Source organism: Falco peregrinus, chromosome 9 (assembly GCF_023634155.1).
Source record: "Falco peregrinus isolate bFalPer1 chromosome 9, bFalPer1.pri, whole genome shotgun sequence".
NCBI lineage: Eukaryota > Metazoa > Chordata > Aves > Falconiformes > Falconidae > Falco > Falco peregrinus.
In genome coordinates this window covers 10875577-10892846 of record NC_073729.1, presented here as the reverse complement: position 1 = coordinate 10892846, position 17270 = coordinate 10875577, and the positions used below count along the sequence as shown (strand labels likewise).

The 17270-nt window shown below is 40.4% G+C and overlaps 1 protein-coding gene across 5 annotated transcripts in view; it reads right to left on the bottom strand.

The window, feature by feature from the left end:
- The window catches only part of MICAL2 (microtubule associated monooxygenase, calponin and LIM domain containing 2), a 133128-nt gene that overhangs the window by 64058 nt on the left and 51800 nt on the right, over positions 1 to 17270 (bottom strand). For 4 of the 5 annotated variants that reach the window (XM_055813859.1, XM_055813855.1, XM_055813857.1 and 1 more), the window contains exons 9-19: positions 16389 to 16504; positions 15332 to 15458; positions 15026 to 15116; positions 14783 to 14930; positions 11305 to 11504; positions 10711 to 10823; positions 6356 to 6427; positions 5612 to 5761; positions 4359 to 4463; positions 2235 to 2336; positions 1488 to 1619 (exon numbers count right to left, since the gene is read on the bottom strand). In XM_055813859.1, coding sequence (XP_055669834.1) covers positions 1488 to 1619; positions 2235 to 2336; positions 4359 to 4463; positions 5612 to 5761; positions 6356 to 6427; positions 10711 to 10823; positions 11305 to 11504; positions 14783 to 14930; positions 15026 to 15116; positions 15332 to 15458; positions 16389 to 16504 — 1356 coding nt within the window. The remainder of the gene's footprint in view (positions 1 to 1487; positions 1620 to 2234; positions 2337 to 4358; positions 4464 to 5611; positions 5762 to 6355; positions 6428 to 10710; positions 10824 to 11304; positions 11505 to 14782; positions 14931 to 15025; positions 15117 to 15331; positions 15459 to 16388; positions 16505 to 17270) is intronic. The other variant, XM_055813858.1, reaches the window with a different exon arrangement.

Sequence of the window (17270 nt, the reverse complement as noted above, 5' to 3'; positions counted from 1 at the left end):
ATAAAAAAATAAGAGGTAAATCGCGGCAAAGGAATTATTTTGAAGCTGAAGGGAATTAGGGGATTATCGCAGTAAGGCACCTGCTGGGTTTGCAGTGTCCTTGAAGGGCTGTGGTAGGCTGTGTTTTCCTGGGGAAGGAGAGGAAGGGAGTCTTTTCAACACAGCTCTGTATCAACTGAGGAATGTGCCTTTGCAAACTGCCAGTTGGTTCAGTATCTACCTGCCGAGTTACTGCTGAGGCTGTAAGCTCGATTTGCAACCAGCATTAACAATATAGTGCAAAATAACCTAAAAAGATCTAGACCAATTCCACTAAATGCTCCTGCTGAATGCCCAGCAGATGGGAAATTACCTTCAGCCGGGGGCTTACGCAAGGTTGGGCAATACTCACTGGTGTTCCTTAAGACTACTGTTATTTAAATACGACAAAAGCAGGCAGAATGCTTTGCTCCCCCTCACAGCAAACGGAGAGGGTACCCAGTTTTGTCAACTAGCACTTCCTTCATGTGTCAGGCAGCAGAGCCACCAGCTCCAGCAGCACCTGCATTGGGTCACAACAGTCACGTTCTTGATGTTTCCACCTTCATTTCCACACCAAACCTATTCAATACTGCAGTGTTCCCAGGCTGCTGCTACACAATCTGTGAGTGAAGTAAAGAGAACCTGGGCCTTTACCTGCCCTGAAAAGCTGAAAAACGTCAAACTTTCTTCAATTAAAGTCCTTCTAAGACAAGGGGAGTTAGAAGCCAGCGTCACCTTCGCTTCCCCAGAAAAAAGCACAGCCCACCGTAACATCAGCACAAGCAGTAAGAGCTGAGTATCTCCCATCCCAGTGTTACCTAACCACTTTCATTAAGAGTATGCATGTTTCTTCTTTGTAAAGTTTGCTGTTACAAAGTACTGCATTCTAGCAATTAATGCGCAGAAGCAAGTTTAAAGTACAAATAAGTAAACAAACAAAACAATAAAACTGTCTGTATTGACAAGTGCTCAAACTATTCTAAGACATGTCCTCTAGTCAAAATAACCGTTCTTGTGCAGATTCTCCCCTGCAGTCCAGATGGATATTCTGATTCATAGTTAGAGGGATACAAGAAAAACTACAAATGCTTCCCAAGAACAACTAACCAATCCCATAACATCCAGTTAACTATACAATGTGACTCTTTCTCTGCTAGGTACGTCTGTGGTATTACCCAACAACAGAACATTTAAAATAAGGAGCAATGCAAAATTTTCAGAATTGAAGCAAAAATTCAGTTACCTATTCACTTTATTCTTCAGCTTTATACCTGGAATTATTTTTAATGATGACTTTCTTCTTACAAACATGCAGAATTAACAACAGTAAACGAAGTAAAGCTTGATTCAAATGTGAAATACAACCTATACAACAAATCTGCTGGCAGCACCTTCCATCCAAGCCATTTCTCAAGCAGCTTTAGTGCAAGTTAGGATTTTACAGGAGAAATTTGTTAATAGAGTACCTGTCTAGAAGGAACAGCAGGGGAAGCTGAACCGGCAGATGATGGAGAAGAGGTAGCAGCTGAATCATGAGGTGGAGGGCAAGAGAGAGTTGGGGGCTGAGAATGGGATAAGCCTTTAGTAGGTAGCTTATTCTGTGTAGAGCAGAAACAGGAGAGTTATCCAAGAGACAGTGACATTAGCACAGGTTAAGAGAATAATTTCACAGTCATGCATCAAAAAAAAAAATAGAAAGATATTAGAATTCTTTCATTTTCTTTATTTCTGCACAGTGAGGAGCCATGGAAATAACCACAGCAAAACCTTCACAGCAGATGGTATTATTGTACTCAGTTTTCTTACCAAAAATATTTACAGTGGGCAGTAAGGTAAGAGAGTTCTGGGAGAAAGTGTAACGAAACATAAGAAATGCCAGACTACGCTAAGAGCTACTGCTCACAAATTCATTAGAAACTGTGAGCTACCCGTGTTTACTTAAGCACAAGACAGGGTTTATTCTAAAACATTTCTCTCATGCTCAAGTACTCTGACTGAACTTCTGATTTAGACTGGTTTTTATCTTTAATTATGCAACAACATTTAAACAAAGCTTTTTACCAGTTTCAGTGGAATCCACATAACTTTTCAGATCCACCCAGCACAAAAGGAGAGTTAAAAACAAAACCACTGCAATTTCCCAGCGCCCCCCATGAATTTTTATATATATTTTCTAACTCAGCACTTCTTTAGGTGCAAAACCTAACATTCACCTTTGGAAACTCCATGTATCCAAACATTGAGGCAAGATGCGCTGCTTTCTCTTTAATGTTCTTTTTATGGAATTCCCTATTTGCTATGGTCTGAGCTCTTTTCTGCAATAAAAGCCAGGGAAGGAATGCCAAGAAAGGAAAAAGAGAGAGAGAGATTTCGGTTAATGTCACGTACATCATCAGAACATGGCAAGTTTGTAGAAAGACTTTTTGTTGTGTTAATATAATGTAAAGTCAACAGAGAAAAAGCCAGCGTATCCAGGGAAAATACAGTATACAGATTAACATATGCAGCTAAGAGACAGAAAGGAAAATAAATCACTTGTCACCTGTTTCATTTTTTCCTCCAGGTGCTGAAGACGCTCAAGCACTCCAGAAAGTACAAATGCAGCAGAACAGGCAGATGCGAGATTTTCAGAGGTTTCTGACAGACTGGGATGGGTATCTGGTTTTTGTACAGTCTTTGCTCTCCTGGCCATATGATCAGAACCATTCAAAGACTGTTTGGATTCCCTGACCTCGTGTTCACTCCTAGCTACCACCTGAAACTGGGAAACACTCGAAGTGAAAAAAATCTGCTTTCTGCACTACCATGCATTATATGCAGCTTTTAAGGATGCTTCCGAAAGCGCAGCACAGTCATGCACATAACTAGAAATAAAATGTTCTCACATCACTCTTTGCATACTGTCTATGCCTCTCTGATTCTTGTGTACATGCACTGAAATATATCAGTCCTATGTAACTTAGGCAGGTCTTGACATCCTTCTCTAGGTTTGTGTCAGTTTTTACAAATAAGCCCAGAGAGCATCAGTACAGAAGAACATGACACTACATGGCCTTCTAGGGTTTCCAGCACAGGTCTGGGGTGTTTTGGTGTTTGTTCTTTTTTTTGCATCACATCTGCCTGAAACTTAACTTAGAATCAAATTGTAACAATATCAACAGTGTTTCTTGGCATAATTCTAGATCTAGTTCATAGATCATAATTCATAGATCTAGTCTGACTCAAGTCAAACTGTAATGTATTTCAGATTTGAAGCATTTTTCTGAGGAGTTTAGAATAGGTCTCTGAATTTGAATCTTGATATAAAATAGCTTTTGAAGTAAATTAAACATTTGATCCAGAACAGCTTTATCAAATTCAGGTCTTAAAAATCACCTTCCAGCTGGTCTTTTCATGACAGTTTTCTACTTAATCCTAACTGTCCAATTCAAATAAATACACAAACTTTCCAAATTTCTCAGAATTAAAATTAAAAACCCTAACACAAATCAACTTGCAGTGTGCTTCTGATGTTTCAAGGTAGCGTGCCTGCCTTTAAAGCAATTCTCAACCAGTTTATAAAACTGCATTTTTCATCAAGTTAATCTGCAGATCTCCACACACTATGCAGATCTCATTTCACTGCTGACTGCTCTTGAAATGACACTACAGGATATTTACTTCCATTTAAAAATCTAATGTAAAAAATGCATGTCAATAGTATTTGATATGAGATAGCTTTAATTGCACATACTAAGAGGAAAATTTGGACAATGTATTCAAAAATTTTGCCCCATGTATAAGATGCTGCAAAAGACCTTTCAGCAGAAATTCTTATAACAAGTTCTACTTTAAAAAAAATAAGAAAAACTTGGGCATCAGTATCAGTTTTTCAATGTAGCTTTTATTGTAGATGTTTTTGCCACATTTCTCAAGGTGGAAAACTCCCTTTGCCTTATCATTACAACAGCCCAAAGAGCCAAGTACGTGCACAGACAAATTTTCAGGCACTGCTGCAGTTTTCTCCCATGTTAAATGTAGCCATGTAATTATATTTATACAATTTGGAGTCTAGATGTGGTAACACAGAATGTTTTCACATTACACACCTATGTTTTTAGGGCTTTTTCCACACAATTACTAATTCTTTCAAATAGTTTTCTCATTGGTCAAGCAGGTGTAAAATAACCTTAAACTTTAATGGGGTTTTCACAGTTCTCAGGTAAATATATCTGTTAACTCTGCAGATTAGATTCAAATAGTGTTTTAAATATTTTCTGTAGTTACACAATAAGATTGAGTTCCCAGCGGTGAGAGGAATAGTGTGCTTGTCAGGTGTTACCCATATGAGTTCCTACCTGCCTTTTTGGTTGAGGTGGAAGAAGACTTGGATCCTTAGGTTTAGCAAAGCGAGGATTAACAGGAGGGTCAGAAGAAGGCAGGGCTGGTCTATCTATCAGCTCCTTGTGAAGCATTTTTAAAATTATAAAGACAGAATGGGGAGAAAAAAGGAAAACAGTATATAGGATTCAAAGATCTTCTGAGGCAGAAAGAAAAAAAGCTGCTTTTAAAGACTATGGAGCTTAACAACATGTTTTACAGATTTTGTTACCTACCCATTTCATTAACTACTTCTACCATCAAAGACATACTTAAAATTCAGCACATTCAGTATTCTTTAAGAGAGGTTATGATCAAAACGTAATGCATAAAGGCTTCCTTCAACATGGCCAAGCAAACCTCTGTACACATATTGCAAGCAGAAAGCTCAGGGCACTGACAAGTATCCAGGCAGAGGGCAAACAACAGTAGTTCACAAACTGATAAAGTCACTTAACATCTATAAAGCCTACACTTCTGGAGGACTTACATATCTAAATAAACAAATGGATACAAGCACAAAGAATTAAGAAAGTCACCTCCCTTCACAGAACCTTGACACCTTGCTCATCCTTCCTTCAGCTTTTTTAGGTAACATACCCAAACTCAGCTGACTCAAGCCATCTCACTGGCTAAAGTGTGATTTTGAGCTTATCATGCCTATGTTGACAGCACGGGATTATTTTACAATCACCACTAGTCACACTAAGAACACACCATGAAAACACTGTAGAACATACAAATTATGTCTACTTCAAGAATGGAAATGGCAGCTGGACACATCTTGTAAAAGATTATGTTCCCTTCTTACGCTTTCTAAATTTTCCACAAAGAAAGATTCCACTGGATATGTAGTGTCATATATTCATAGAATATAGGAAAAAGGAGTCCTCCTGCCATACTATATGCAGCCAGCTTAGACTTCCACACAAAGCAAAAATTCTACAGACTGGCTTACAAGAGATTTCTAGACACTGCAATTCCCCTAAGCATCATTAATATAATAGATATTAATACAGTATATTAATATACATTGGTCAGTCTGTATTAGTCATATTTGTTCGCTAAATATCGAGAGGAATACCTTTAATTTGCATTAAGTATTAAAAAAAGACAACCCACTTCAAATGCCTAACAAGTCCATTTTTTCCCTTGGAAATCTGCATTATGTTCAGAAGGAGGGACTAGAGTTTGATTTCAGGGATTACTTTTATGTTTGTCTATGACCTACCTGCCTCCGAAAAATTGTATTTGGAGCGTTCTCTTCAAACTTTGCCAACAGTTGAGTCGCCATTGATTTAACTTTATTCTGGTTTGTTCCTTCTCTGACATCACTCTGTTCTTTCCCAGTATTTGTCCCTTGGCTTGAAAAGCCTGAAGCCTGCAAGGAAACAAAAAACTGTATTTTTCTTGAGCTTGCCTATGACTCTCATGAAGAGAGAAAATCCTTACCAGCAGAGGGTGAAAGGAAATATAGTTTACGGTATATTAAAAATTACACTGTTCAGCATGCAGAAGTCACCAAAAAAATATTTTCTTTGGTCCCAAAGTTCAGTAAAAAGGGAACATTAAGCAGTGCTGGTGATGATAAAGCAGAATCACAAGGTCTAATCACAGGGGAGCAAGGAAACAAGCTGCAACGCAAACTCTTCAAACAAAAACTTGTTTAAACAACTGAGTTGGGGAAAGGAAACAAAATTAAATGAAACCAAACCCCAATACCTTAAATGGTCTTGGGTCAGAAAGAAAACTATTGCAATTGAGGTAACGGTCCCCTCCCTACCAAATGATTTCAATAAATTTAGCTCCTCTTTAGTGCACACTATAGTCAATTCAAGGTTTTAAGGGGAGAGTGAGAGTTTTTTGTTCCCACCAAGCATTAGAGGCCAAGCCCTGCCCTCCCGACTCCTGCTGCTTCCTCAGCTCTGATGCAGCTCAAGGAGCTGGATATGTGTGGACACCACTGAACACCAACCTCCTCAAAGACACCAAAAAGACCTTTTCGACGTCTTTTGTTAGTCTCATTTTCTTCCGTTTTCCCTTCAACCTGAAACGGTAAAGCCAAAACAAGTTCTGTGGGTTACCGCAGCAGTTACCAGATTTACCCAAGCAGTCCCTCCCAGGACATCAACTTTCCTAACCAGGCAAGTGTGATCTGGCCTGTGTTAAACCGGGCAAATGGGTAAGCAGCACCAGCACGTGGGGGTCTTCACTACACTGGCGCACCTCGTTAGCCCCCAGCCCCGGCTCAGCAGGATCATACCTTATGTGAGGAGCCTGGTGGCCCACGAGGCGGTTACCACGTATGTAAAAGCTGCCTGTAACCCCTGACTGGGAGCTCTCGCTGGACCCATGGATGAAAATACACGCTCGTGCACTTTGTGGAACACAGGCCCTACTACAACGCTGGTACTTGCTTTTTCCTCTTTCAGTACTGAATAGTTTATAATCCATAAAGCACTAACACATCCTTGAAGAAAAAGGCATTACAGCAGCAGCTATTCTGTGAATTTTTATCTAGACTACACTGGTTTCCAGATGAGTAACGAAATCCAGAAACCCCTCACTCTTTCACTATAGCCTCATCTCTTTCAACCTAGACATCTTCATGCAGATCACGTGTTCGTGGTGCAGACATATCTCCTTTCTTGGAGCAATTATTGTCTGCCTTAAAGGTCTGTCTCCCTTGCAACATTCATCTCCCTGACTATGGTTTTACGTTACAGTACTTAAGCAACCAAATTGCCTATTTTGTACTGAAGCCATGCACATACTTAATTTACTTCATACTCAGTTTGCACAAACCTGCACAGTAGTCAATGCTTAAAAATTTGTATCAGTTCTTATTAAATTCAGTCTTGAAGATTTGGTACAATGGAGAGAGTTTTTTTGTGTGATAAATGTCATGTTACGTTATACTTTATGAACAGTAAATTACATTCCACTTATTTGCTTTTGCCCACACTGTAAGTTAGTGATTGTTCAGCCAACTTTAAAAAAAAAAAAAAAAGAAAAAAAAAAAGAATAAAGAGAGAAAGATCAAAGAAAACAGGCTTCCTTTTTACATATAGACTGTTTGTAATAAATCATTATGCAGTGAATAGAAGTAATCCCAAACAACTTCTGGGCAAACACCAAAAGAATCAGATGACAGTATTTTGGTTACTTTGTATGCTTTGGTACATTGTCTTTCAAGCACCAGCTCTCAGTAACCTAACTTTTCACTACCTATAGTCATTAGTCTACCAAGGAAGAGTGAACAACATAACAGCACAATGTATTCTGCATAATAATCTGTACCACATAAAAGCAGAATTGCCTAAGTGAATGGAGCAAACAAGATGCTGCTTTTCAAAAAAAAAATCTTACATAAAGAACTTTCATTAACATATTTACAAAGAAGTGAAAGACAAAGCAATTTAATTGCCTAGCAAAATGCCAAGAAAAAAAGACTGTGCCCTTTATTGTGTAAACACCTCCATTCATTTATTAGTCTGGAGCACAGGAAATCTCAGTTCCTCTCCAGCCTGGCTGACACTTGCAGGAGAATGGAAAAAATTATCCAGCCCAGCACAGGCTGCCAGAACAGCCACTGCCACAACAGCACCTGGCCCCCGTGTTCTGGTCTCCCACAGCCTGAACCTGGATAAGGATCCCTCTTCCAGCCGAACAAAAGGACAAACTAGACGATATGGGAAGTTCACTGAGTGACACTCTGTTACCCTGGCTGGTTTTTGACTCTGATATTTGAGTGCTTTCCTACAGTCATACCTTGATAATGCTCTGCACACTTTTTGCAGGGGAAAGAACCATAAAACTGAAGCCACAGTCAAACTCTTAAGCAGTTGCTTTCCAAGGAGCTTCATTTCCCAGCTAGTTTCAGACAGGTCAAGCACTTGCAAGTCTCTGTCCTAACCCAAGTACTGTGTTTCTTGCTTAGCTTCATGCCCCATCCACAACAAGGCTGCAAAAAGCCTCATACAGAATAAGGTTTTGACAGAGCCGCTCCCCAAGCTGATTTGGAAAATATCACTTCCACTTCTCATGTCAAACAAACTCCTGTAGTGTGAAACCAAAGGGGCCCATCAAGCAAATCACTTCATGCTTTCATGTCATGCCAAGAACTATACCTCCTGTTATGACAGAAGGCTTGTTTCATGATAGGAGGTTAGTCAGAGGGCTGCATGGCTTCGTAATGGAAAGCTCTCCTCACTACTAAAACTCTGTTTACTTCTGCAAATAACCCATGGAAAAACAACAACATTGTGGTGATGAAAAAAGATTTTTCTTCTAAAGAAGTCACCCGCAAGAAAAAGCAATGTTTATTTTGCCTATTTGGTGTCTCACTGCTTGCTTAGCTGGGAAACATGTCACTTGGTTTTGTTTAGATGTGGGTGGCAGGGAAAAGTTATTTTCTAACAAGGATGTATGAGTTACTGGGCAATTATATGTCCACAGGTTTTTGGATGTGTTTGGGGATGGAAAATATTCAAGATGCAAGTCAGTCTAGGAAATATCTGGACATTCTGGAGTAATTCTTCAGATGAAAAATAAAAAAAATAAATAAAAAAAAAAAAATCACATTTCTACCAAATCTGAGAAGATAGCAAAAAATTTTAAAAGCAACATATTAAAATACTGAGAAATGCAAGACATACATGTACATCAAAACTTCTACTAAGGATATCTAATTCCAAAAGAAGTAGGAATATGTACTTTTGCAGGCAAAACTTAAGAGTCTTTGCATAGGTGTAAATGAAGCAATGCAGTTAAGCATTAAGGAAGTCTGTTAAAACAAACAAACAAACAAACAAAAACAACAGAGAAAGAACTTGAGAAGCTTTGTAGTGGATATACAGTTTCTGGCTAGCCCATGAAACTCAAAACCTGAAACAGTTTTGCATTAAGCCGTGTTTCAGAAAATGCAGAATTTTATTTTATTTTGGTGGAATACATGCTGCAGTCTAACTTGTACTGGTTAATCTGCAACATTGAACTTGAGACACTGCTGCCTCTAAGGCAGGTTGTGCAGACACTCCCCACTTAAAATGAAGGGAAGCTTGGCTGTGAAAGCAAAGCCCCTCCTCCAGGTGTCTTTTCAGAAGAGGACCAAGTTAATGAATAGGCAGAAGGTGAAATAGTTTATTAGTCAATAATTTCATTAGAGTAACTTTTGAATTAAATCATATAAAACCTTTGAAGTTACAATCCCTTCAGAAGCACAGACAATACTCTCACTGCTCCCAGTCCTATGCCAGGCAGCATTAACTCAGGTCTCCGTAACCCTTCAAGGCCCTGGAGTCTTTAATCACAACGTGTATGGGCATGGATGTGTTTTATACAGGGACATAAACAAAGCATGTCAATAAGTTTTCATTATTGAGAACCAAGAGAGAAAAGTATATGGGTATGACCAAGAGATCATTATCTGAGAGTCATGCTGGTCAGCCTGCCCACTGTTTGTTACCATTGCAAGCTTTACACGTCTGTAATAGTTTCAAAGCTTCCCTCCAGAACCTTGACAGCATCCACAAACTGTTCAAAATCACTGCTTCCGTTAAAGGGATCACCAGCACTCCCTCCCAATCAATAAGCATTTTAGCCTACCAGTGATTATTTAAACCAATATATAATATTATGGCTGCATATCTAATTCTAGGAGTACAAAACTACAGAACTATTTTTCTTAAAGGTAGAAATACCCCAGAAAAATTCTAGACTTTCCAGTCTCAAAATAAATAACAAAAAAAAAAACAAAACCAAAAAAAAACCACAAAACAAAGGTCCCCAAAATAAAAAACTTAGCACCTAGCATCGCACAAAACCTCCTAAAAACACCTTTTGAAAAATCTCCAAAAATAAAACATAAAAAGACAATACAGGTAACTGAGCCAAGATGTAAAATATTTCAAGTTGAAAATGGCAACTTATAAACACACCAAATAAAACACCCTCCTCCTTTTACTTCTACCTGCTCTGAAGATTGACATGGGCAATGGATATGAATTTTCCCAATCACACCCAAATTTTCACTGTGATCTGAAATTCTGCATTTACAGAGAATGCTTAACTGGGACTACTAATGCTTCAGCAATTTAACACTGACAGTGCTTCTGTTTTATCCCTACAAACATACTGGAGTGTGCATGTGTGTGTCAGCTTTGTTTACTGTGAAATCTTACTTAACTTTCTCAATATGTTCAAAAATCTCCTTCTACAAGTCTTCTAATAGTAGGATATACATAAAACCCTTATTTCTGAGCCTGACTGTCTTTTTTCATCTTTTTAAGAAAGAAAGATTTGTAGAGCAAGTCTTCCTTCACAACTTACCTTTGGTACTCGTTTTCTTGGTAAAGTTAAATTGATATAATTATTAAAGATGAAGTTTGATGATTTTGCTGAACAAAGATCATTATTTTCTCCATTTTGCTTGTCATCAGCATCTGTTCAAAAAACAACTGCTTAGGATATTTATTCAGATCTATTCTTTTTAATACTTTGACTAAGCCAGAACTTTCTTACATAAGTGAAATAAAAGTGAAAACATACAATGTAGGGTGGCTTTTTAAAAAAGGAAGAGAACCACCCAGGAATGAACATGCCATATGCAGTCATCCTTACCAGAGAATCACTCTAATGACCTGATACATGAACTTCATGATGTCAAGCAGCAGTTATCCAGCTGCTCCTGTTCTCTGAAACCAGCAAGGACCCACAAAAGCTTAGTCTTTCATCAAGTTTTTCCCCCTTTCCCTTTTTAAGCACAAGGTAACTATTGCAGACAGAATCAAGCATGCTCACATGCCAGAACGGCTCAGCTGGGAAAGGACTCTTGGCTCAAGAGCGGTGCTTGTAAGCAGCCTGGATGAAGTGCTTCCACTCCCCAAACTTGCACAAATTAAGAGCAGCCAGGGTTCACCTTACCTACTGCCTGCAGAGGTGTGCCCCTGAACAGTTCATAAAACTTGGAGAGGTACATGACCATGCTGAGCTTGTCGGGCTCCCCGGCCGACCCCACCTCCTTCCCCGTGGTCACAGGGGGGATCCCAAACTCCTGCTCAGCAACGTCAAATGCCAGCTGGTTGTTTTTGACAACGTCCTCTTCGTTCAGAGCATCAAAGTCGCTGTGGGGACAACACACTGGCATCAGCGGTGGTTTGCTCTCTGCTCCTCCTGGAAACACACAGTGCTCACTTGCCCTTGGAGAGGTGCAGAACAGCACCATGAATGAGGGCACAAGCATTTCACTGGGTCAAAGCTACAGAGCCTACATAATGCCAAAGGTAAGAGTCCCATACAAAGCCTGTTATTACAAATCCTGGCTTTGCCAGAAATGTAATTTAAAAGCTATATCACTGAACTGGATTTTGATGTAGTCCCATGAAAAAGGATTCTCTTACTTATGCAGAAATGCAATTCCTCCTCAGAAGTGCTAAGAAATGTTTTTGCTCTCCAAATACAGCTGTACTACTACAGATTTCACCTGTTAGTAACTGACATTTTAGCTTCAATTAGTTCTATAAATCACAGCCAGAAGGGGTAAATTTAGGCTAGCATTTTAGGAAACAAACATGTTGTATGTGTGCACACACACATGCACAGGCACTACCTTTCTTTCTAAGGTGTTACACACACAGTTTGAGTGAGGACCTCCTGTCCACGCCATAACTGAATTTAGCAGTGCACAGAAGTACATCACACATCTGGAACTGCGTTATCCATTCTCTAATCCATTTTCTATGGGACCTATTCTAAGACTCTGATCTCTTGAAAAGCTTCCAAAATTCATGATTAAAATAAACATGTGAATAAATTACAAAGCTGCAGGCAGGGTAGTTTGCTTCTCCTCATAAGGAATGTGAGGTTTTGATCCCCCAAAGAATTTCTCTCCCCCGAACCCCACCCACCCACTCACCCTATTTCTGGAGCCAGGGGGCTGCAGGCAGCCCTCCACCCCAGCCCTGCCTGCACCTCACAGGCAGCTGCCTCTCTTGCCTGCCCAGCTTTCATCTGGTCAAGTCCTTCAGCAGTCCCATTTAATACAAAAAGCCAACAAGATCTGAACACAATGTTAATTAAACAGCAGGAGGTCTGTTAGCTCAGGAAGATAAATCTATCAACTTTCTAGAGACAGCAATGCTTAAGAGACATGCTTTCCACAGACAGCAAAGGTTACTTTGCTTTCTACACTCTCTTTCTCTCCCTCATACCCACAAAACCATCCATTATTCCCTTTTGGTTTTTTTTCGAAACTAACCCAAGGCAAAAAAAAGTATCTTATTCTTTCAATCTGGCAAACTCTTCCTCTGCAAAGCTGTACAAACAAGCACCCTGGGTATCACTCCTATTTTTTGCAACTTATCACACCTCATAAGGGAGCTCAATCATTTCTTTCATTTATCCACAATAAAGAGAAGCTGACAATAATTCATATGTGACTCCTAAGTCTGTGTAGGAAGGCAAGAGAATGCATCCACTGCATTTTGGAGACTGGTGAGAGGACAGATGAGTCACTACTGCATCAAGCATCTCCCACTGCAGTCTCCTGGAGAAACTGGCTGCGCCTGGCTGGGACAGGTGTATTTTACGCTGCGTTAAAAGCTGGCTGGCTGGCCAAGCCCAAAGAGAGGTAGTAAATGGAGTAAAAACCAGCTGGCAGCCGGTCACAAGTGGTGATCCCCAGAGCTCAGTACTGGGGCCAGTCCTGTTTAATATCTTTATTGATGATCTGGATGAGGGGATTGAGTGCACTCTCAGTAAGTTTGCAGAGGATGCCAGTCTGGGCGGGAGTGTTGATGTGCTGGAGGGCAGGAAGGCTCTGCAGAGGGATCTGGACAGGCTGGACCGATGGGGTGAGGCCAGTTGTGTGAGGTTCAACAAGGAGAAGTGCCAGATCCTGCCCTTGGGTCACACCAGCCCCACGCAGCGCTACAGGCTGGGGGCAGAGTAGCTGGAAAGCTGCCCAGAGGTAAAGGACCTGGGGCTGCTGCTTGATGGCTGGCTGACCATGACCAGCAGTGTGCCCAGGTGGCCAAGGTGGCCAACAGCATCCTGGCTTGTATATGAAACAGCGTGGCCAGCAGGACAAGGGCAGTGATCATCCCCCTGTACTCAGCACTGGTGAGGCCACACCTCAAATCCTGTGTTCAGTTTTGGGCCTTTCACTTCAAGGGGACATAGAGGTCCTGGAGCATGTCCAGAGAAGGGCAGTGAGGCTGGTGAAGGGTCTGAAGCACAGCTCTTACAAGGAGTGGCTGAGGGAACTGAGGGTGTTCAGCCTGGAGAGGAGACTCAGGGGGGACCTTATCGCTCCCTATAACTCCCTGACAGGGGCTGTAGGCGGGTGGGGGTCGGTCTCTTCTCCCAGGTAACAAGCAACAGGACAAGACGAAACAGCTTCAGTCTATACCAGGGAAGCATCAGGCTGGATATTAGGAAAAATGTCCTCACTGAAAGTGTGGTGAAGCACTGGAACAGGCTGCCCAGGGAGGTGGTGGAATTGCCATCCCTGGAGGTGTTTAAAAAACATGTAGATACGGTGCTTGGCAACATGCTTTAGTGGCAGACTTGGCTGTCCTGGGTTACCCGTTGGACTTGAGGATCTTAATGATCTTTTCCAACCTAAATGAGCCTATGACTCTAAGTAGGCCCAGCAATTGCCATTTCCTTACGCCTGTTTCCTGACACACTGATCCTCTGATATCTAGCCAAGGAACCTCACAAATCAGGTCTTGTAGGGTTAAAGACCCCAGAAACACTATCAAAAGGGGAATGCTGGCTTACATTCAATCCCTAAAGCAGTTAATTTTCAAGAGCCACCCCTTGTTGCAAAGCCCATGTGCAAGGGCACTGCGCTCTTCTGGACAATGAGTTGTGCAAAACCACCATCTCCTGTGCACCTCCATGGCCCAGCATTTCCCTACATGACTGTCACAGCAACCACTACAACACACAGAAGATGGCTCATTTAAGGCTCATCCAGGTATTTCTGTAACTCAGGACTGTGCCATTATGGCTGTGGTTTTAAACATACACTAAAAACCTGTCTCCAGGGACTTGGGAATGTAACTCTCACATTCTTCAAGCACTGCAATTTTTGTTTTAAATAGCTATATGACTCCCACAAACATGATCATAAGTCATAAGGTTCAAAGCCTTCCTAGCTCTTTGAAAGCATATATATTTCATTTTAAATGGCATGCAAGGACATAAAGAAAAAACAAAGCAAAACCAACCCCACCCTCTCCATCCCCCAAACCTGGCAATGGTGTGCACCTCCATGTAAAAACCAGCAATAGAAGGGGACTGTAGAGTATCAGCGTTGTGCTAGTTGGTCTTACACTATACTTTGGTAAATGCTTAATATATCCAACACTCAACAAGATCTACAGATGCCACTTACATGAGGTCAGGTCTGAAGCGATGGATAATTGCACACAACGCAAGGCCACTTTTCCAGGAGGTAGTCAGGTCTGTGACGTTAACGTTACGGTACCCTTCTGTCTGTTTCTGACACCAGGTCAAAAGCTTGTTAGGTCGAATATCTGACTCTGCAGTTACAGTGGAGAGCAAGCATTTCAGTCAGTTTTCATATGTTCAGAAAAGACCAAACATTAAGCCACAGCAAACATGAGATGTCGCATACCATGCCTTGAGAGATTCACTGATCTTCTAATGGAGCTTACTCTTTCAAGAGGACATTGTTGTAACTCATTGGTAACGTACAACTGTCTCACCTACAAGTAAGAGCAATTAGCAGCATAATGTTAGAATTGCTTGGAGATTTAAAAAAAAAAAAAAGTTCTATTTTTAGGTTAACTTTACCAACAGCTGGTTCTAAATTAAGGAGTGTCCTGCAGATTTTGCTTATGCACTACTTGCAGCCCTATTTCTCCTGGACAAAAAAGAAGAAAGAACTGTGATTTCACAAGCAAGCCTTATAAGTACTAACCTGGTGAGGTCGAACACAGCTTGAGTTCAAGTTTGGATATCTTGTTCCTGGGTCAATTGTATACTGGTCAAAATTCTTGTTAATATTTTCAGGGGTAGTCTGAGGCAAGAGTCGATAAATGCTCTCTCTTATAGAGAAAAAAAAAAGATACAAGAGAGATTGATTAAAGTAAATATTTATTATAAAAAGAGTTTGGAGGATTTTGCAGCTGCCTCCACCTTATTTTGATTCTGCCAGGACAAGTGTTATGCAGTAAATGCATAATGCAGCCATTTCTTATCACCACTCAGCAAAAGAAGGATGCCAGACAGAAAAAGGACAACAAAAAGACTGACTCTTAGAAGTTATGTCCATATTTTCCTGAGGCAGGAAGTGAGCAAGAAAAAGAAGGGGGGAAGAAGAAAGAAAAAAAAAAAAAAAAAAAAAAGGAGGTTACATCATTGTCATCTGGTTTTGCTTTAACATCCACCCAAAGAGTAACTTCTTTACCACATAACAGCACTAAATCCTGTCATTCTGCAATTCCTATAACCACCACAGCCTTTTTTATTATGCTGTTCAATTTTCCATTTGGGAATATGCTGTGTTTGAGTCATACCACAGGCTTCTATCTTAAAACTTCTGAAAGCACTGTACTGAGTAATCCTTCTACTTGCATTACCACAGCCATGACTATTTCTATTATATATCTGCCCCGAAACAGTCTGGGCAGCTGTAGCAGAGCAGGGGTAATTGCCATCAGGACCAAAGTCAGCAACTTCAACCATAAGACCATGGTGACACCAGGATTGCTGGTGTATTTAACAACAGATTTTTTGCTCTGGTCAAAGAGAGTTACATACAGAAGCTTATGATGCAGCATTATAGCAATTCTCCTTTGCTACACATTTATCAGTCTCAATGATGAGGGCATCATCATTTACTAAGCTAAAATGCAGTGTTAAAAATCAGATATCAACTATGAAAGCTGTTGGTGCTAAAGTATTTATTTAGACTTGTTTCAGGATTTGGCTTTAAAGCAACTAGAAACTATGGAGAAGACAAAAGCAGCACTCACCGTTCAGCAAGAATTTCTAACGGGGGTTTTCCTTGAGCCCAGCTCCGCACCATCCATGCAGTATCAAAAGCAGCTAAGAAGCCTCTTGCACAGCCAGTACCCATTGGCCAGAAGGGCTGTAAAGAAGCATTTACATTGTAATTCCTTGTATTTCTTAAGGTCTTATTACAAAAGTAACTTGCAATGTGAATTTGGAGTCCAGAGTTCCATACTGACTTAGCAAAGTAGCCCAGAAAGAGTTAAAAAACACAGTCAACTCTAGCAGTTTTCAGACGTTTCTGTCCTCCAGCTCTTAGGTAATGAAAAAGACTGGTTTCACTTTTTCTCTTTTTAACTTCTACATTTGAAAGTAAATTTCTTAACCTCAAAAGTTAAAATCTGAGAAAAAAAAAAAAAAAGACTCAATACTCAAGAATTTGTCAAGCAAAAAAAGGGACAAAAGATGCCTTTCTCTCATCTCCTAATTTTGCTTTGGATTGATCTTTTCAAACACTTCAGGCTGTCAGCGTGAGGTTAGAAAAAAAAAAAAAAACAACCCTACCAAATTTGTTGCCACATACATTTTTCACTTCAGAAAGAGAAAATATTAAGGCAAAGAGACTGCAATAAAAATGTGGACCAAGTTTTTCTCTATAATGGAAAAATTATGCCATGCACCCAAGCTGAGGACACAGCTCAGTTTTCAGACAGAAATACAACTTGCATCAAGCAAAACAGGATCTCAGCCAGAGACTGCCAGCCAAGCGCTAGTTATGACATGAACTATGGCACACACCAAAAAAAAGGAGAGAGAGGGAAAAAAAAATATTCTAAAGAGGGTACCATTGTTTCAGGACATTTAAGAGAGGATGGTTTGTTTTGGTGGGTAGACTGAACGTCTGG